General features: G+C 40.4%; 1 protein-coding gene across 4 annotated transcripts in view; it reads left to right on the forward strand.

Annotated features, from left to right (window-relative positions):
- Positions 1-4,801: 4,801 nt before the first annotated feature.
- Positions 4,802-20,607, forward strand: part of RNF145 (ring finger protein 145) — a 61,104-nt gene continuing 45,298 nt past the window's right edge. The window contains exons 1-5 of one of the 4 annotated variants that reach the window (XM_043464834.1): positions 4,802-5,130; positions 6,542-6,646; positions 7,065-7,091; positions 11,079-11,281; positions 20,339-20,447. In XM_043464834.1, coding sequence (XP_043320769.1) covers positions 11,098-11,281; positions 20,339-20,447 — 293 coding nt within the window. In that variant the 5' untranslated portion in view covers positions 4,802-5,130; positions 6,542-6,646; positions 7,065-7,091; positions 11,079-11,097. The remainder of the gene's footprint in view (positions 5,131-6,541; positions 6,647-7,064; positions 7,092-11,078; positions 11,282-20,338; positions 20,448-20,607) is intronic. The other 3 variants (XM_043464835.1, XM_043464832.1, XM_043464833.1) reach the window with 3 other exon arrangements.

Genomic DNA, 20,607 nt, shown 5'->3' on the forward strand with positions numbered 1-20,607 from the left:
ATTTTCTCTTAGAATTGGCTTTCAAAATCAAACCATGGAGGTAGCCAGGTTGAATGAGATTTTATATCTCATTAAGGCTCTTCTATTCTCGAGAGTTAACTCTTTTTGAATTGGACAGAGAAAACCCTCCAAGTGCCCAGAAAATACTAGGAATGAATAGATGAATGAATAAATTAATTAATGAAAATGCTCCTTTCCGTATATTTCCAATGTTGGCCATCCAGGTTCTTTGGATTTTGGCCGCATTATGTGAAGTCTGGTATATGAGATTTTATCTCTGGATCTTTTAAAAGGTGGTGCATAACTGGCTACCAGTTATCTGCTGATTTGAAACAAAGGACTATTTCTATGTGATCATTCAGTTCAGTTCAGTTCGGTCACTCAGTCGTGTCTGACTCTCTGCGACCCCAAGGACTGCAGCACGCCAGGCCTCCCTGTCCATCACCAACTCCTGGAGTTTACTCAAACCCATGCCCATTGAGTCGGTGATGCCATCCAACCATCTCATCCTCTGTCATCCCCTTCTCCTCCCGCCTTCAATCTTTCCCAGCATCAGGGTCTTTTCAAATGAGTCAGCTCTTTGAATCAGGTGGCCAAAGTATTGGAGTTTCAGCTTCAGCATCAGTCCTTACAATGAACACCCAGGACTGATCTCCTTTAGGATGGACTGGTTGGATCTCCTTGCAGTCCAGGGACTCTCAAGAGTCTTCTCCAACACCACAGTTCAAAAGCATCAATTCTTCTGCACTCAGCTTTTTTATAGTCCAACTCTCACATCCATACATGACTCCTGGAAAAACCATAGCCTTGACTAGACATACCTTTTTGACAAAGTAATGTCTCTGCTTTTCAATATGCTATCTAGGTTCGTCATAACATTTCTTCCAAGGAGTAAGCGTCTTTTAATTTCAAGGCTGCAGTCACCATCTGCAGTGATTTTGGAGCCCCCCAAAAATAGTCTGCCACTGTTTTCACTGTTTCCCCATCTATTTGCCATGAAATGATGGAACCGGATACCATGATCTTAGTCTTCTGAATGCTGAGTTTTAAGCCAGCTTTTTCACTGTCCTCTTTCATTTTCATCAAGAGGCTCTTTAGTTCTTCTTCACTTTCTGCCATAAGGGTGGTGTCATCTGCATATCTGAGGTTATTGATATTTCTCCGGACAATCTTGATTCCAGTTTGTGCTTCATCCAGTCCAGTGTTTTTCATGATGTACTCTGCATAGAAGTTAAATAAGCAGGGTGACAATATACAGCCTTGACATACTCCTTTCCCTATTTGGAACCAGCCTGTTGTTCCATGTCCAGTTCTAACTGTTGCTTCCTGACCTGCATACAGATTTCTCAAGAGGCAGGTCAGATGGTCTGGTATTCCCATCTCTTTCAGACTTTTCCACAGTTTATTGTGATCCACACAGTCAAAGGCTTTGGCATAGTCAATAAAGCAGAGATAGATGTTTTTCTGGAACTCTCTTGCTTTTTTGATGACCCAAGCGATGTTGGCAATTTGATCTCTGGTTCCTCTGCCTTTTCTAAAACCAGCTTGAACATCTGGAAGTTCATGGTTCACGTATTGCTGAAGCCTGGCTTGGAGAATTTTAAGCATCACTTTACTAGCGTGTGAGATAAGTGCAATTGTGTGGTAGTTTGAGCATTCTTTGGGATTGCCTTTCTTTGGGATTGGAATGAAAACTGACCTTTTCCAGTCCTGTGGCCACTTCTGAGTTTTCCAAATTTGCTGGCATATTGAGCGCAGCACTTTCACAGCATCATCTTTTGAGATCATTAGCAACAGTTAATTCTATAAGGAACTCAGAAACTAACCTTTTGGAATGGCAGGAACTGTAACAAACATACACTCTTGCAAACTCTGAGCTGACTTCTTCCTCAGTGTTGAATAAGGTTAGTGGACAGTAAGATAACCTTAGGGCTTCCCTGATGGCTCAGTAGATAAAGAATCCTCTTGAAATGCAGGAGTCTGCCTGCAAGGCAGGAGACCCAGGTTTGATCCCTGGGTGGGGAACATCCCCTGGAGAAGGAAATGACAACACACTTCAGGATTCTTGCTTGGGAAATCCCAAGGACAGAGGAGCCTGGTGGGTTACAATCCATGCAGTCCCAAAAGAGTCAGACAGGACTGAGTCACTAAACTGCTACCAAGATAACCTCTAGAATCCTGAACTGCCTGCCATTCCAAAAACATAAACACTCCACTTATTTCCTTCTAGCACATTAAGTTAATTCCTTTTATGACCAAGATATGGCATTTGGGTATATCCTTAAGCTTGGTTCCAGGTACTTACCATGTTTTTCTCCTGACCTTTCCTGATTTGTGTGCTTTTGAGTGTCTCTAGAAAGTACTTGCTCTTTTTTATTTGAGATTGTAAAAACAGGAAAAAAGTCACATAAGATTGCCTCATTTATTTGAGCAGTCCTCTCTAATACCCCACCCCCTACCCCCTGCTTTTTATCCCACTGCTTTTCTTTTCTTTTTTTTTTGCTTTTCTTTTTTTGCTTGCTTTTCTCTTTAGTGTGATTTGGTTACCTGTTTCTGGCTCTTTAGAGCTCTTTCAAAACTGGATTAGCAGCAGTGTAATAGCAGTAACCCTTTAATTACCGGAGTAATTTTCTTTGCTTGTTTTGAACCCCAGCATTTATAGGCAGCTGCTATAAAAACCAAGTGTGACTTTTTTCCTGCTTTTACAAGTTCGGGGAACTTACAGCAAAGCTTATAGGACTTTGAACCCAATTTTTACCTTTAAAAAAGGAAAGGTCAGAGCTGAGGTAGACTTCGCTTCCATTTAAACAAAACACAGAAATCCAGTATCAGTGCTAAAGAAATCCTTTCAAGATTCTGTCATTCACCTGGGAAGAATAAATAAATCCAGTTAGAATCTGTTTATGTAGTTTTGACTTCATGGTAATCTAGTTTCTGGCCTTACATTTTCTTGACTGAGTCAGTAGTAAAATTGTGAAAACAGGAAGGAAATCAAAGGAAAGGCCTTGCTGTCCTGGGCAGTTTCCTATTCCAATCATTAGTCATGTGGCCTCTGTAATTCTGTGTGTGTGTAATTTCTCATTTACCAGTATTGAGAGACTCATAAAACTGCCTCTTTGCCATGTAGCAGGCTAAATGATTATTTGTAAGTAGTTTTAGGCACAAGGATGAAAGGTGGCCAATCCCCAGAAACTTAAAAAACTTTAATTTCTTTAGGGATATCAAATTGGTGGAAGGGAAGTTACTCTGAATTTGATTGATTAATGCCTCCAGAAATTACATTTTCTAAATGCAGAGCTTGTGTTGACAAGTTTAAGCTAGATACAGAAGTGGGCTTTCCAGGTGGCGTTGGTGGTAAAGAACCCACCTGCCAATGCAGGAAACATGAGAGATGCGAGTTCAATCCCTGGGTCAGGAAGATAGCCTGGAGGAGGGCATGGCAACCCACTCCAGTATTCTTGCCTGGAGAATTCCATGGACAGAGGAGCCTGATAGGCTATACAGTCCACAGGGTCACAAGAGTCAGACGGGACTGAAGTGACTTAGCATGCCAAGGTGTCTCAGAATTGGGGGTTTACCGTTTAGCATACTAATGCCAAAGGCTTGAATTTCCAAGGAGGGCCTCCAACACAAATCTAGGTGAAAGGACCTTAATTTCTTTTCTAACAGGCAGATGTTGAGACTTTACAATTTTCAGATGATTCAATTTAGTGGCAACATTTTATCCACTACTGAGTGTGTGATCTTCCGTATGTGTAGGCATTGCCAACCTCAAAGTGACTGTCTAGGAACTAACCAAAGACAAAGGAAGGAACAATGTAGGGCTTTTTTTTTTTTTTTTGGAAGGGGCTGAGGGTGAGGGAATTTGTTGGGGGTCACTGAGGCAAGGAAGTAGATAAAGCCCAGAAGACCAGCAACATTCTTGATTCATTCTTGGTACAAACAATGTGTTTCAGGTTTTTTACTGTGGGTAAATAGGGAACAGTTCCTGCCCCACAAGGTATTTTAACATTTGTCAGTTCTAGTGATTTGGACAGAATAAATGGATTTCCTAATCTTGGGAAGTGTGATGGTAAATTAATCTGTTTTTAACCTTAGACTAAAAGACAGGACACACACATACCATTTAATCACATACTACAGTAAAATTCTTTGAACAAGTTCTTTAAACCAAAGAGTTGGAATTCTTAAAGATACTCAATGCATAGTTCCAATTCACTTATTCATATATCCACTCACTTATTCAACAGAAGTTTTATTGGACGCCTGTTCTGTGCTAGGCAGTACTGAGCCATCACAGATACGGTCTCTGACGCCAAGGAGTTGACAATCTAGACCAGTCAGTAGGGAGTTAAAAAAAAAAAATCTGGCCTCTTTGCTACTGCGGTTGCATCGGGTTAAGGATCAGTCTGTTTGCTACTGTGGTTGCATCGGCTTAAGGATCAGTCTCTCCAATTCGCCCACGTGGTCCTGGCAGGTAAGTGTGGGTGTGAGCGGTGTGGCTGTGGCTCCTGGTGTTTGGGGAGTGTGAGAGCGCACGTGTGTCAGAATGGTGCGTGTCACAGTGCGCGTGCAGCTGTCGGCGTGGCACGCGTCTCCATAGCGGAGGGAGCCTGGCAGTGTAGGCTGCAGGAGGCGTGTATCTCCCACCGGGGTACCGGAGGCGACGCGGGAACCACCCGGCGGCGCGATTGTGAGTGCGCGCGAGGGCGCGCACACGCGCGCCCGTACGGGGGAGGGGCGGGGCGCGCCGCGCTGGCAGCGCCGCGCGCAGGCGCAGAGCACTGAACCCGGGCTGCTGCCGCCGCAGAGCGCCGGGGGCGGGAGGAGTGAACGAAGAAGGCCATGGCTGCCGCCGGCTGCTAAGGAGCTCGGCCCGCGAGCGCCTGCCGCCGCGGACGATGGTGACCGCACGGGTCGGGCTGCTGCCGCCTCCGCTGCCGCCGCCTCCCGAGACGCAACATCCAAGGCCCGGCGCGGAGAAGCCGCCGCTGTGAGCCGCGCCGTACCGGCCCCTGCTGCCGCCGCCCGAGAAGAGCGGGAGGGCAGGCGAGCGAGAGAGCCTGGGAGTTGCGGAGCCCTTCTGTCCGCCGGCGGCGCCTCTCCTGGGGAGGGAGGCCGCAGCCTGAGGTGAACGAGCCGTCCGCCCGGGTCGGCCCCTTCTCCCGGCGCCCTCGCCCGCATCCTGCATCCTCTCTTCTCCCCCTCCCCCGTCCCTCCTCACTCCCTTCCTCCATCCCGTCGCCAGCTCGGTCCTCTTTTCCCCCTTCGCCCCTTTCCCCGTTCGCCTTCTTCCTCTCTCCCATCCTCGTCCCCACTTCACCCGCAGCGCCCCCTCCTTCCCAGCCGCCAGCCCCTCCCTCGGCCCTCCTGGCCCCCGCTTCGGCTTTCTCCAGCTCTGTCCTCCCCTTCCGGGGCCCCGGTCAGAGCGCCCTTTCCCAGCTCCGGGGCCTTCCCCGGCTCCTCTCTAACCTCCACCCTCCTGGAGAGAGCCCTCGTCTCCCCAGCATTCCTAAGATGCCCCTGCTCTGAGCGCTGCCCCATCGCCTCCCAGGACCCCTTTTAGGGCCTTTTCCAAGCCCCTCTGAGCTGCCGCCTTTCCAGCTGCTCCTTTCCAGCTCTTTTCCTCCAGTTCCCACGTCCAACTTTCGGTCTTTTGCGTCTTTGTCCACTTGGCTCACGAGGTTCCCTCCCTCTCTTATTTCACCCTACTCTTCTTTGCTTTACGCAGCCCCAAACTCGGCTTCCCCACCTTTCATTCGGTTTGAGGTGGTTTTGGGGTGCAGAAAGCCCTGCCAAGTCATTCTTCAAATGGGGACCCATTTGCACTATATCATGTCTGTCAGCCCTTTTTTACAGTATGAGCGGTCCTCATCCTTTCCTTTTTGTTCCCTTCGCTGCTACTCTCGTTCGCCAGGCCTTCTGCATCCCTCTTCACTTGCTTTTCTCAACCAAGGATCCCAAGACCCTTGCCCGCCCTTTGGGAATAGATCCCCTTTCTGTTCAGGGATGAAGAACTTCGCCCGCGTCTTGCTTCAGAATCTTTTCGGTGCGTGGCGCGGCGGAGCCAGCATCCTTGGCCAGAGGGGAGGGGAGCTCCCTGGCACGGGCCTCTTTACTGGCAGAGTTTTTGTGGACGTAATCCCCTAGCCCCGCGGCGGCCGCGGCCCGCTGCTGCTGCTGCGCTGCTGGCTTTGCAGCGAGCTGGGCTGGGGTTACTATAGTTCAAACGCGGCTGAGATCAGCAGGCGTGGGGGGCGGGGGAGGCGGTGCGGGGAGAGAGGAAGGGGGCTCTGCTGTAAGAAGGCATCAAAGATTAATGGATGGCTTTGCATCGCAGTCAGCAGTAAACAGGAAACTAGTTTGAAAGGAAAGGAGAGGGACTGTGTGTCTTTTTATTTTTTAAAATACGGACTGTGTAGTTCTGGTGAATCTTGAATCTTGCCCAAAGGATGAGCTGTTGGTGCTGCAGTCGTGACCCAGGCTGAGCGCCCAATGGCAGAGATAGCAGTTTTTTATTTCCTCTGTCTGCCTGCTTAAGTTGAAAGATGGCCCTTGTATGCAGAGTGGATTCCCAGAGTGGATGTTTGCTGATTTGGAGATGACCAGAAACCACAGAACCGCTAGTAGTTTACGTGGAAATCAGGTACATACACAGTTAGTTAGCAATAACTGGGAGTGGGAAGGATCAGCTATATTTAAAACGTGTTGCCAATGCTTATGTAAGAAGTGCGTTCTTCTCCCCGGTATTTGAGTTTTTGGCTGAGTTTTCTTATGGTTTTAGGCTTTAGCTCTGCTCTCTAACATTTTCAGGGCTTACCATCCTAACATCCGGAGAGCCAGAAAATGTCTTTCTTATTAAGATTGGCCTTAGCTGATGGTAGAATTCCCCCCCCCCCCCCAAATTGGATTGGACAGAGAAAGGAGACTGATGGTGAATGATAGTTTTTTGTTTTTCTCCTTATGCTGAGGAGGAAAGGTGTAAAAACTTTCCGAGTTATCTAATATTGTACTGAATAATTTAAAATCGGGTTATAAGGCATTCTTATTTTTGTTTTTTCTAGGAGATGTGAATTCTGTTCCCTTTTTGGGTAAGAACATTTTCATTTCTTATTTTTTAGCATAATTCTTCAGCTGATGAGAAGAGCTCTGACGTTAAAAACTTATATTTCTCATATTGTTGATGATTTGTTTGATTTCTTCATATTCAAAACTAAAATGTAGTATTTTCTGAAAGTGTAGAATGAGGTCCCCAGTGTATCCTAAACCACAAAAGTGAACGATGAATTGTGCAACGTTATGCTGGTACAGGACATTCTTGTGTTCCTAGGTAGCAATTTGCTGCTTCCAAGCCTAGGAATGTCATTTAATGAAATCCTGTGGTCCTGTTTTTGGTTAGCTTTTGTTGAGCCTTTCTTTTTCTGTTACTGGAAAGGGATGGATTTTTTTTTTTTTTTTTAAGCTGTTTTACTGTGTAAAGCATCTTTGAGCCACATTTAGTTTTCATTACTTTCAGAGACAATTTGTCAGAGTGTTACTTTCTCAGTTCTTTCCACATTTCAAGGAGGAAATTTAAAAATGCACAGAAGGCAAAATGTACATAACTGAACAAGGCAGGGAGTATCTTATATATTTGGCTTTAGAGAGTGTCAAGCCTTTGAATTTTCTTTGCCTTCAGCTCTTCTGTTTATTTTTGATGGTTAGTTGATCTTGTTTGGTTTTAGGAGAATTTTGAGCTTCCTCTGACTTAGAATATGCTCCCTAGCTCTGTTTAACAAGTCTTAGAAAAAGATAAATTAGGCTTGAACCAAACATCTTAGAGAAGGCTCCATTTTTACTTACTTCATGTTTTTAATTTAGTCTTTTGGCAGATGTGAGTGATTTGGCACATGTGACTAATTTCAGGTTTCAACAAATAAAATATATTTCAACATTTTGTTTAGCTGTTAGTTTAGTGTGTGGAGCTCGAGGGTAGTGTATGGTATTTATTTGTAATGGTCACACCCTATCATGTGGCATTTCTATGAAGAATGGTCCACAATGGTTCCCCCACCCCACCTTTTTCTTTCCATAGCTCTTGTGGGTAGCATTTTAGATTCAGCTTTCTATGTATTAAATTTGTTTTCTCCACGTCCCTATACATGGCCAGCTTGCCAATGACTTACTGAAATGTCCCTCACATACAGAAATAAATGAAACATTTCGTAAACAATGTATTTGTTGTTAAAGAGGATATTTTGTTCCATCCAGGCAGTAGAGTTTAGGTGTCTGTCTTGGATGTTCTGTTAACAGTAGGTTTAGGGACCCAAGATTTTCTTTTTATTCTTGTTCCGTTTGTGTTCTGTTCTTGTCCCATTTGTGTTCTGTTCTTGTCTGTTTGTGAAGTAGTGGTATATAAGGGGAAGCATATACCATTCTGCTAATGGCCTTCTTTTGTAATAGAAGTATGGTCCTATGTAAGAATTAGGGAGTTTTTTTTCCCCTTAGCATTTCGGATCTTGATTTCTAATGCAGGATTGGTATTTTGATTAGTTTTTTTTTCTTTACCCCTTTAAGAGCTATGATAAATAGTGAAACTGGGCACTTTTAAAAACAAGAAAACATTAAAAACATACGAAGGCTCTAAGTCAGATGAATGTGGACCACAAATATTAACTCAGTAATTGTCCCTTTTTTTGTTACTTACAAAAGCAGTATTGATTCATATTGGAATATAAAATATGGAAAGATAGCTACTTTTCCATTACTGAATAAAGCCTGTCAGTGATACTTTTATTTTGGTACATGGTAATTTTCACATGTGACTGGTGGTTTGTGAGAAAAAAAAAATGTTATCATTTATGTACTTTGAAATGAACTCCCAATAGTGCACAAAGTTATCAGGTTGACCACCAGAGTAAGTAGTTACTTCCTGTGTATTTCCTTAAGTTGTCTAGATAGCTTAGGCACATTATATTACACTTTTCCTAATAATATATGGGTATAGTGAAACATTTGTCAAACAGAAAAAGATAGAGGGGAATAAAAATCACCCCAGGGCCACTGGTGAAAGGATGTTAATGTGAATATTTCCTAGAAATTTTTTTCTTAATAATATCATGAGCTTTGAGAAATTTAGGCTCCTAAACGGTATAATTTGTAATAAGTGTTGATTCGAGATTTTATTTTTCAGTGCTTTTTTTTTCTCCTTAGGACACAGCTATTTGGTTATGATTCTCTGACAATATTCTGTTTAAAAAATTTTTTTTCTTGAAGTAGAGTTGATTTATAATGTGTTAGCTTCAGGTGTACGGCACAGTGAATCAGTTATACATGTATGTAAATTCATTCTTTTTTTAGATTTTTTTCCCCATATAGACTGTTAGAGAATTTTGAGAATATAGAGTTCCCTGCGCTGTGCAGTAAGTCCACGTTAGTTATCTGTTTTTTATGTAACAATGTGTCGGTCCCAATCTCCCAGTTTATCCCTCCCCTCCATTTCTTATGGACGAAAATTATTAAAGCAGTCTTGTTTATTTAAAGTAATCAGAATTACAGTATTTATTTATAAAAATGTTAATTTTGCATTATTGGTAGAACATGCATAACATTTGAGTAGTGGGAATGATATATAATAAAGCAGTTTAGTGATGGAAAAACTTATATTAATGGTGTGCCAAACTGAGCAGCATTTTCCCCCCAACTATCTGAGCTAGGAAGCTATGAAAATTAGAGGGTGAAATGGAAATACTGACAAATATTTAACCATAGCATAGCAATCTGTCACTATAATTTTCTTTGGAAATAAATGTTTTCATTTGTCCTGTAATGTCTGAAATTACTGCCAAAGCTAGAAGTGTATTTTGCTTTCTCAGCAAAGTTCTTAAAAGGATATTGTCAGAGCCAACAATCTAGAATTATCGTTACTCCTAAAATTATCCTTTACCACTTCTGTCTTCTTTTCTGTAATTCCTTGGATTAATTTGCAGCTCTATCGTATAAAGCAGTATTGCACTAGGTTGTCCTTTATATAGTAGATTGTCTGGCAGATCTTTCGTTTCCTTCCTTCCTGTTTTTTTTTTTTTTAAGCCCCCCATTCACCACTGCTCATCAACAGCTAGGCAAAGACAGAGGCTACAGACTCACAATGCCTGACTTCTCCCATGTGCCAGCATGTCTGTGTGTCACAGGGAAGAATTTGATGAGCTTTTTCCTACTTTGAAAGCAGATGGTGGGAATTTCATACTAAGAGGTTTTTTTTTTTTCCTTCCCTTCAAGATGTATTTATTTATTTATTATTGGGCTCTGTTGGGTCTTTGTTGCTGTGTGCAGGATTTCTCTCGTTGCAGTGCATAGGCTTCTCTTGTTGCAGAGCATAGGCTGTAGAGTGCGTGGGCTTAGTTGCCCCATGGCGTGTGGGCTCTTCCTGGACCAGGGATCGAACTGGTGTCCCCTGCATTGCAAGCTGGACTCTTAACCACTGGACCACCAGGGAAGCCCTGAAAGTTTAATGATACAAGGAGATAGTATTGCAAAGCATGTTGCCTTTACCTATATCTTGAGTTCTCTGCATTGTATCTGTATCATGTAAATTGAGTACTTCAGTTTTGATTTTAAGTAATAAGAAACAGGATAGACGGTGAGATGCTATATACTCAATGTGCAGTTATTAAACTTTTATTAAATAGCTTATGCTTTTTCATGTAATAACTTTAAAATTTGCTCTCTTTTAAAAAAGCTGCATAAATCTCAAGGAATTTTATAGGAGTGAATTTTCCTTCTCAAGATAATTGGACAAAGGCTACAGTATAGGCTGTTTTGTTAAGTGCCTAGATTTGGAATTAGAAGCTTTTTAAAAAACAAATTTTGAGGCCCGAACATTTCCTCAGAGCCTTCAAGTTAAGCAGACCCAAGAGAGTCCATGTGAAAACATAATAGAAAGCTTATTTCCTAAATATCTGGAAGTAGTAGATGTGTCTAAGGAGCTTTTTACATTATAACATAGTTTTTGTAGTATGTGATCCATTAGACTCATAAAAGGATATCTAAAAGCTGTTTGAGGTGACTCACTCTTTTATATTGTATCTCCTGAATTTTAGGTCTGCTCCAAGAAAAAACATGGCTGCCAAGGAGAAACTGGAGGCAGTGCTGAACGTGGCCCTGCGGGTGCCGAGCATCATGCTGCTGGATGTCCTCTACCGTTGGGATGTCAGCTCCTTCTTCCAGCAGATTCAAAGAAGTAGCCTCAATAACAACCCTCTTTTCCAGTACAAGTATTTGGCTCTCAATATGCATTATGTAGGTAAGTGTCTCCATCCTGTTTCCTAAGCTTTTAGTGAGCGTTCTAATTTATGTCTTTGTATACTCTTTCATTTGGGTAAAATCATGTCCTTTTACATTGAAGTGACAAGGATACAGTCGTTGATGAATGTTTATGAATCATGTTTATAGTCTTATTTGTTTCACAATTGCATATGAATTATTAGCGGTAGAGGAAAATAGAGCTGGATTTATTTTGCTGTGAAATAAATTTTGATGAAGCTGGAAAGCAGAAGAAAGCATTTGTTATTTTTTTAATTTATTTTTTGCTTCTGGTTTATTAGATGTAATTGACATGTATAAAAGAAAACATGTATTAGATTTTAATACAGTGAAGTTAAAAAACGGGAAATAACCTTTCCAGACATTTGCTGTGCTGTGCTCATTCGTGTCCAACTCATTTGGTGACCCCATGGACTGTAGCCTGCCACGCTTCTCTGTCCATGGAATTTTCTAGGCAGGAATATTGGGCTCGGTTGCCATGTCCTACTCCAGGGGATGTTCCCGACCCAGGGATCAAGCCTGTGTCTCTTGCGTCTCCTGCATTGGCTGTGGATTCTTTACCACTGTGCCACCTGGGAAGCCTTTCCAGACATTTGGCCTCTTAAAACTTGTCATTAATTTGGGTAGTAATTTTGGTAGTAAAATGTAAGCTTTTTTTTTTTAAGATTATTTATTTATTTATTTTTGGTTACGCTGGGTCTTCATTGCTGCCTTCAGACTTTCTCTAGTTGCACGGAGCAGTGGCTTCTCTTGTTGCGGGCCACAGGCTGTAGGTACATAGGCTTCAGTAGTTGTGGCTTGTAGGCTTTAGAGCTTGGGCTCAGTGGTCGTGGCTCATGAGCTTAGTTGCTCCTCGGTATGTGGAATATTCCCAGACCAGGGATCAAACCTGTGTCTCCTGGTTTGGCAGGCAGATTCTTATCCATTGTAGTACCAGGGAAGTCCAGAAAGTAAGCAATATTCTTTATTCTTCCAAAACATTAATATCATTTGAAGGTAAAGTATTCATTTCAGTTAAATGAAATGTGGAAAATTATATCATAATATTTTTTTAAAAGTGCTTGAAATATATAATGTGATTTTTTTTGAATCAGTGGTAGAAGTAGTGTGAAGAGGTTTAAGAAATTAAAGTCAAGATATACAGGCAGGGGACTTCCCTGGAGGCCCAGTTTTTAAGATACTGAGCTTCCACTGCAGAGGGCATGGGTTTGATCCCTGGTCAGGGAAAATCCCACATGCTATGGAGTATGGCCAAAAATAAGAAAATTAGGAAGCAGATAAAGTCCATCTAGAATAAAAGTCATGATTCTTAATTTTTAGTTTAATTTTTGTTTTATATGTAATAATAGCGATAGTATATTTTCGTTAACATCGGTAACTCAAGATGTGGCTTGAATGATGTGCTGCAGTGGTTTTATTAATATTTTTGTTATTAGAATTGCCTATCAACAAGTATATCTTTTTTAAAATTTGAAGGTTATCTTTTATAAAATTGTTAAGAGTTGTCCTGTCTCTGAGATTTATTTTTTATCTATAAAAGAACTTTCTAGGTTTCAAAGCTTAGCCCTGAGAACCCCTTATAGCTCTGAAAGATTACCAAGTAAGTCATTGTGGGAAGGAGTCTGGTTCAGTAGGAAAGACTGCACTGGAGATAGAACATCTGAGCCCTCTCAGGTGTACTGTGAGTACTCTCAGCTCTCTCAGTTGGCACTACCTTGGAAAGCCTCTGAAATGAGAAGGTTCTTTTATGCTGCAAAATACTAATTCCCAGCCCTTTGTTAAAGGTTTGTATATTAGTCAGTTTATGGAAAATAATTCCAGTCTATTGTAGAAGAACAATTGGTTACTTGGTTTAGATATTTTTTCGCTTAATCCAGCAAAAGCAGTTCGTTCTGTGGTCTTAAAAATGTACTTATCACATACATTATTTTTTAATATATTGAAGTATTTATTATAAAAACAGCTACCTAATAACAGAAACATTCATTTTAGAAGTTGTATGGGTCCTCGTACAGTTGCAGTTCATACTCTTTGGCTTTGGGAACTCTGCTGAGCCTTCTTAAATACACTTACTATGTGCTATGGTAGAGTAAGCTCAATGATTGCACAAGTAGATATTTTCAGCTTGAACAGATTTTTGGTTACAGTAACCTCTGTGTCAGAGCATTATGTAGTGTTTATGTAATGTTCCAGTTTACAGAATTTCACCCTTAAATGGATTTTAGAAATTGTAATTTATGTTCAGAAACCAAAAAGCATAAAAAGTATATAGTGAAAAGTGCCTTCCTCCTGTCTCTGTTCCTCATCTACTGAGTTCTCACTTTGAGTCCCAACGAGTAGCTGTTTTTATTTTCTTGTGCATAATTCTGGAGATATTTTATGCATGTGTAAGTAAATATAAAGATAAATTGATATATAAATGATAAAAATATAAATATCTTTCCTCTTTTTTAGTACAGATGATAACATAGAACATTACTCTTTTGAACCTTTTGTTTGTTTTAACTTAATGATGTATCATAGAGCCATGTTATTTTTAGGTATTCACTGTTTTTTCATGCTGACACATTCTGATCTGCCAGATCTTAAGATTCTGATGAACTGTTGAGGCCTCACTTTGTTTCCCAGCCCTCCAGTTCTGTTTCATAGGGGCATAGTACTCTTGTATGACTGTACCATAATTTATTGCATGAATTACTTCAGCGGAGGACATTATAGATAGCTTCTGTCTTCTACTGTTTCGTTCATTGTTGTACTAAATAGTTCTGTATAGCTATCATTTCAACAGGTGCAAAGATAGCCATGGGATGAGTTATTAGAAGTGATTCTGCTGGGTTAAAGAGTATATATACATTGGGACTGTTGATTGATACGGCTCTCTATAGACTATTTTGTACCTACATTTGTTGACGGTTCCTGAAATCCTACATCCTTATCAAAACAGTACTATCAAACTAATACTTGGTTGTTCAGTGGGCTTCTCTGATGGCTCAGCAGGTAAAGAGTTCTCCTGCAATGCAGGAGACACAGGAGATGCGGGTTTCATCCCTGAGTTGGGAAGAGATCCCCTGGGTGAGGAAAATGGCAACCCACTCTAGTATTCTTGCCTGAAAAGTCCCATGGACAGAGGAGCCTGGCGGGCTACAATCCAAAGGGTTGCAGGGTCAGACATGACTGAACTAGTAAATATGATATGGCATGTAGGTGAAAAATGGTTATTTTTAAATGTAGTTTTAATTTGTGTTTCTCTTATGAATGAGATTGAATTTATTCATGTGTTTAAAAAATTTGTAATTTCCTCCTTTGAGAGTTGTCAGTGCCTGTCCCTTGCTCACTTTTCTATGGGACTGTTAGCCTTTTCTTACTAGTTGGTGGGGTTTGATATATGTTAGGGACATAAGCCCTGTGTGATGAGTTGGAATTTTTTCCAATTTCAGTTCTCTTGATTTTGCTAAAGATATTCTTGACATGCAAGATTTGTTTTTAATGTAATTTATCATTTTTTCTTTCATATAGCTTTAGGATTTTTAATCAATTAAAAAAGCCTTCTCTGTTCTTAAGTGTATAAAGATGTATGTCATGTTTTATTGCATTCTTTTTGTTGTTTGATTTTTGCATTTAAATCTTTGCTGCATTTAGAATTTATCTGCATTTACAGGGTGTCTTTTTCCATTTCTGAACTTTTTTCCTGTTCATTTCTTATTATTGAGGGTTTAGATTTTATTTTACTGTCTGACAGAGTTAGTCTCGTTTTCTTTATTTCCCTCTCTGAGTTTTTTTTTTTTTGGTTGTTGTTAGTTTTCTATATGAACTTCACAATTATTTAATCTTCCAAACACAGCCCTGTTGACCTGTTTGCTGAGATTGCTTATTATTAAAAGTTAAGTTAGCATGGAGAGAGAGCTTAAGGGTGCTAACCCTTCTTTAGGAAAGAACACAAGAGACTTACTATGTTCACGATTTCTTTTGCGTTCTTTTGGAGTGTTTTAAAGTTTTCTTTATATAGACCTTAGACTTTTATGTTTCAGTTCATTCCTAAGTTTTGTTTTATTTTTTTTACTGTTGTGAGTTTTTTTCCTCCTTATATCCTGTAATTGTTATTAAGAGCTTAAAAATCAAGGTGGGGAGTGTTAATAATTGTGTTAATGGAGTATAATTGTGCCTTTGAAATTAGAAGCTTTCCAGTGTGGGTCCTGTCTGAGGACAGCAGAGAGAGTAACTATCCAGATGTTAATTATAGAACTGTTTGCAGGGTGTAGGATATATAAAGGAGAATAGAAATAATTGAAGAATAGGGCCATTTGTGAAAAGCCCTGAATGCAAATGTTAGATATTGTGCTTAACTTGATAGATAGTGGTGGGTCAGTAAGGGATTTAGAGCCGATGAGCTCCATCTTAAGATTGGTTAGGCAGTGTTGAATAGGATAGGATAGTGGATTAGGGAGGGGAGAAACTGGAGGATAGAAGACCATTTAGGATTTTTGGCAACTGGTAATGAGATCCAGAGCTAGCATGGTAGCAGTTGCAAAGATAAGACTGGATATGAGAATAGTTCTGTTGTAACTACGATCACTAAAATCATTAATGACCTAAAAGGTAAAACTCAAAACTTCATTTGTATCCCTGTTTTGCATACCTTTCCATGTTTGTGAAATTGTTAACCACGATCTCCTTCTTAAAAATCTTTCTGAATTCTTCTAGATTTTTAATCATTCCTTCTGAGTCTTTTGCTGTATCTTTGGAATCCTTCTTTAGTGTTGATATTCCTAGGATTTGTGTTTAATTTTCATATTTTGCTGTTGGGGTGGCTTCACATAGTTTTGGCTACAAATCTCTATCTCCAGTTTTCACTGCTTTTGACCTCTTTAGTCTCCATTATTGTTCCTCCTGTTTGATCGCATGGTATTCAGTTCATACCTCCACCGTGGTACTTACTACATTCTAAGGGTCCATAAACCTAGCTTTCTTCCCAACTAGATAGTTAGCTCCCTTAAGGTAGGAATGGTGTCGTCTCTTATCTCAGTATTACCAGTACCTAACTAGTGCCTGGTGATGAATAAATGATTTCTAACTATCATTAGCTCTCTCAGCCTAAATATTTCACAAGCACCTCAACTTATCACTTACCTCATCACCTGTACTTAACCTCAAGCCTCTGCCGCCTTATGTATTTCCTGTCTTTAAAAGCCGTCTTCTCAGTTACCCATGATGGAAACATCAGAACCATTTTCACTTCCTTTTTCTCAACCATTCACCAGTAGATCACCATTAAGACCTATTTAAGTATATATCTCATAAATGACCCTGTCAACTTCATATCCAAAGCTACTATTTTATTCCATGTCCTCATTCTTTTTTCTCCACTACTAAAATAACCCTTTAAATAGCAGAAATTCTTGTATTTCTTTAGGAAGGTTCACCAGTGTTATTTTAAGCAGATCATTATTTTTAAATGCTGCTAGTCTTGCTTTTTTTAATTACAAATTACTGTTGAGTTAGCTTTATCGTGGGGGTGGCAGAGGATGAGATGGTTGGATGGCATCACTGACTCAATGGACACGAGTTTGAGCAAACTCCTAGAGATAGTGAAGGACAGGGAAGCCTGGCGTGCTGCAGTTCATAGGACTGCAAAGAGTCAGACACGACTTAGCAACTGAACAACAACAAAGCTTCATCATTATCAATTTAGTTTGTTTTGGTTGGTTCAGTTAATCCTATAGTCTGAATAATGATGCATATTTGCATCAGCAGTAGTTTTATATTTTTCAAATAATTAGATGATGTATACAGTTGATCCTTGAACTCTGTAGGAACCACAGGTTCGGAAGGCTGACTGTAAAGTTATACTCAGGTTTTATACCATGAGGAGGGCTTGGTGCTCCTGATCCCTGCATTGTTTGAGGATCAACTGTTTATTGTAGTTCAGATGATTTAGTCATACAGCTCTTAATACATCAGCATAAGTATTAATGATCTCTCAAAAATCTTCTTGTGCAATATATTTTATCAGTTAGTTTTTCACTGGAATGTGAAAATGGGGATATAGGTGAACCATAGGGTTTTTGTTACTGTTTTGTTTTTTGTTTTCTTACCTCACCTACATGTTTTTCATTTTCTTACCTCACCTATATGGTATTAAAAGGATCGGAGAACATAAGCCCAGGCTAAACTCCTAAATTGTTGTTCAGTCACCCAGTCATGTCCGACTCTGTGCGACCCCATGGACTGCAGCACATCAGGCCTCCCTGTCCCTCACCATCTCCTGGAGTTTGCCCAAGTTCATGTTCATTGCATCGTGATGCCGTCCAGCTGTCTCATCCTAAGTTAGTTAGTGTTAGTCACTCAGTCGTGTCCGACTCTTTGTGACCCCATGGGGTGTAGCCTGCCAGGTTCCTCTCTCCATGGAATTCTACAGGCAAGAATCCTGGAGTGGGTAGTCATGCCCTTCTCCAGGGGAATCTTCCCAACCCAGAAACCGAACCCGGGTCTCCTGCACTGTAGGTGGTTTCATTACTGTCTGAGCCACCAGCTCTATTAGCAGCGTCTCCCAGTACCCTCCTAATACTCTTTCTACTTACACCAAAATCTAGTCTGGTCTACAGTTTCCTGTCTCCTGAAAATTTCCTCTGCACTTTGGTTTTCAGACCTGCTGTTGCTGTTCTCTTAGAGCGTTCCCCCTTCCTCTTAGCCTGGTAAAGATCCATTTACCTTTTGAGGTCCAGGTCAAGCAGTCACCTAACCATAGCCCTTTTAAGTTTTGTTTATGAAACTACCAAGGATCTATCACACTTTTATCCTTGTTTGTATTTTCCTGAGACTGTGATTTCTTTTTCTTCTTGGATTTTCCATGCCTACGAGTGCATCTGGATCATACTTTACACATACTAATGTTGATTGGTTGAATGACTGAATAATTGAAAGAATGAAATGAATATGTTCAGTCTAGAGAATTTGGCAGCTGATTTTATGAGATACACAGGAGAAGGGAAAGATAAGGATATCTGAAAAGGAAAATGATAGTTTATTAAATGTCAGAAAATCTAAGGAAATGTTTCATGCAATAAGTAGACTGATTAGACAATCCTTCAGCCACAAACAGTAAAAATGCTTGCTAAATACAATAAACATCCTTTTAAATACTTGTTAAGTCCCATGAGAAAGAGATTAACAAAATTAATTGGAGGAAATTATTTTACAAAATGAAAAGCAAATAGAAATATGTATCTCTGTCTTCCCTTGGATGGTTCTTGAAGTTAGGATGTGTGGAAAATGTGTAGTGCCTAGCACAGCTCCTGTTTCTTAAACTTTAAGCATGATCGACTCAGCATGAGGGACACATTAGGTGCTAAGAAGGGATGGATGTCTGTGCCCTAATGAAGACTCATTCATGAGAGGACATTAAGCCAGGGCCAGATTTTTGCAAGATGTTTAATGTTACACTGAAAGGTTAAAGTGTTAGTGATTCAGTTGTGTCTAACTCTTTGTGACCCTATGGACTATAGTTCGTCAGGCTTCTCTGTCCATGGAATTCTCCAGGCAAGAATACTGGAGTGGGTAGCTAGTCCCTTCTCCAGGGGATCTTCCTGACCCAGGGATTGAACCTGGTCTCCTGCATTGCAGGCAGATTCTTTAAAACATTTGAAAGTTTTAGAGCAGGAGTTGTCTAAAGGAAAGAAAGCGATGGTTTTGGGAATATTACCCTGGTAACAAAGCATAGGATGGATGAGAAGCAGAAGACACTGAAAGATAAATAGCAGTCAGCATATATTATTGTATTACAGAAAGGGTTAGGTAGGGGCATATGGACTAGAAAGGAAGGGTAACATATGAGAGACTTAGTGGGACTGGGTGATCACAGGTGACTCAGGTTTGAGTCAGGGTGAATGGAGGGGGAGGTGAGTCAGCCTGTTGAGGGAGGAGGATGGGAGCTCAGTTTGTACTCCTGTATGGGAACATTTAAGTGGACTTCATCTCAGACATCATGAGCTATAATTGTCTAGTTAGAATAGGCAATGATTAAGGTTTTTATGCTTATGTAGTAGGTTCTCAGAACTACTGTTGTATCATCTAGAATGGTATATTTGAAGCAGGAAAATAGATTCTTTGAGTTAGATACTTACATAAAGAGTAGAAATTATTCAGAAACTGAATTTCCTATGTTCACTTGAGAAGGGTGAAAAGAAAATAGAGGGGAGAATTATTTAGAGGGTAAATGGAAATCCATGTCACAGAGCCAAAGAATAATAGATTTGAGGGTAGTTGTTGCTTCAGGTGCTGGGGCAAGGATTTAAATAGGAGTCTTAGATTTGACTTAAATTTGAGTCTTAGACTTGACTCCTATTTAGTAGGTAATTGTTGACTTCCAAGATTCTTTAGAGAAAGCAAACAGGGGTTTGTAGAGGATCTAAGATTGTAAAGGGTAAAGAGGGAATAATAGTTAGAAATTAGAGGCTTTGGTACAGATAGTTTATAACATTTGTCATTGGAATGAAAAAAAGGTAACAGGAAAAGGAGAAATGAGTGTGGTGAGGAGTTTTTCTTTACGACTAGGGAAAAGAGCCCTGCACATTCTTTGAGAGATGATGATGGTGTCAGAGGAATGATTGAAGACAGAAGATAGAGGGTCTTTTGGAGTTGGAGAAGTAAGGTCTGAGTCACACTGAGGTGCAGTGGTAGGGGGACACTAAGACCCCCGTTCCTCCTCTGGGACTAGAGAATGAGACAGTTGGTGTAGAGGAGACAAGGAGACAAGGAAAGGTAGTTGATGAGGGGAATCCCATTGCACTTTTGTGTGATATATTCAATTTTAAAGTAGAAAAACCTACAAAGGAAGTGAAAAATGCTTTATATTTTCCATAGAAAAATCCATAGTAGTTTTACTATGCTAAGCTTGCTTTGGTAGTGAAGTAAAAAACCTCAAAGTTGTTGAAACCTAATTGGAAAGTAATTTACTTCAAGCTCTTTTTATTAGTGTAATTAACTGGAAGACTAAATTAGAATTGAATTTTATTTATATCTCTCTTCACTTCTACTACAGGTTATATCTTGAGTGTTGTGCTACTAACCTTGCCCAGGCAGCATCTGGTTCAGCTTTATCTATATTTTTTGACGGCCCTGCTCCTCTATGCTGGACATCAAATCTCCAGGTAAGAAGGTTGACCCATTTTTGAAATGTATGCCTAAATTTAAAGCTTTCCTTTACCAGTAAAATACTTTTCATGAACACTGTTAGGAAGCTGAGGCTTTGATAGGTATCCCAAACATTTTTTTTTAATTGATACTTGTTTTCTAAATAAATATCTTACA

Source organism: Cervus canadensis, chromosome 4, assembly GCF_019320065.1.
Source record: "Cervus canadensis isolate Bull #8, Minnesota chromosome 4, ASM1932006v1, whole genome shotgun sequence".
Lineage (NCBI taxonomy): Eukaryota > Metazoa > Chordata > Mammalia > Artiodactyla > Cervidae > Cervus > Cervus canadensis.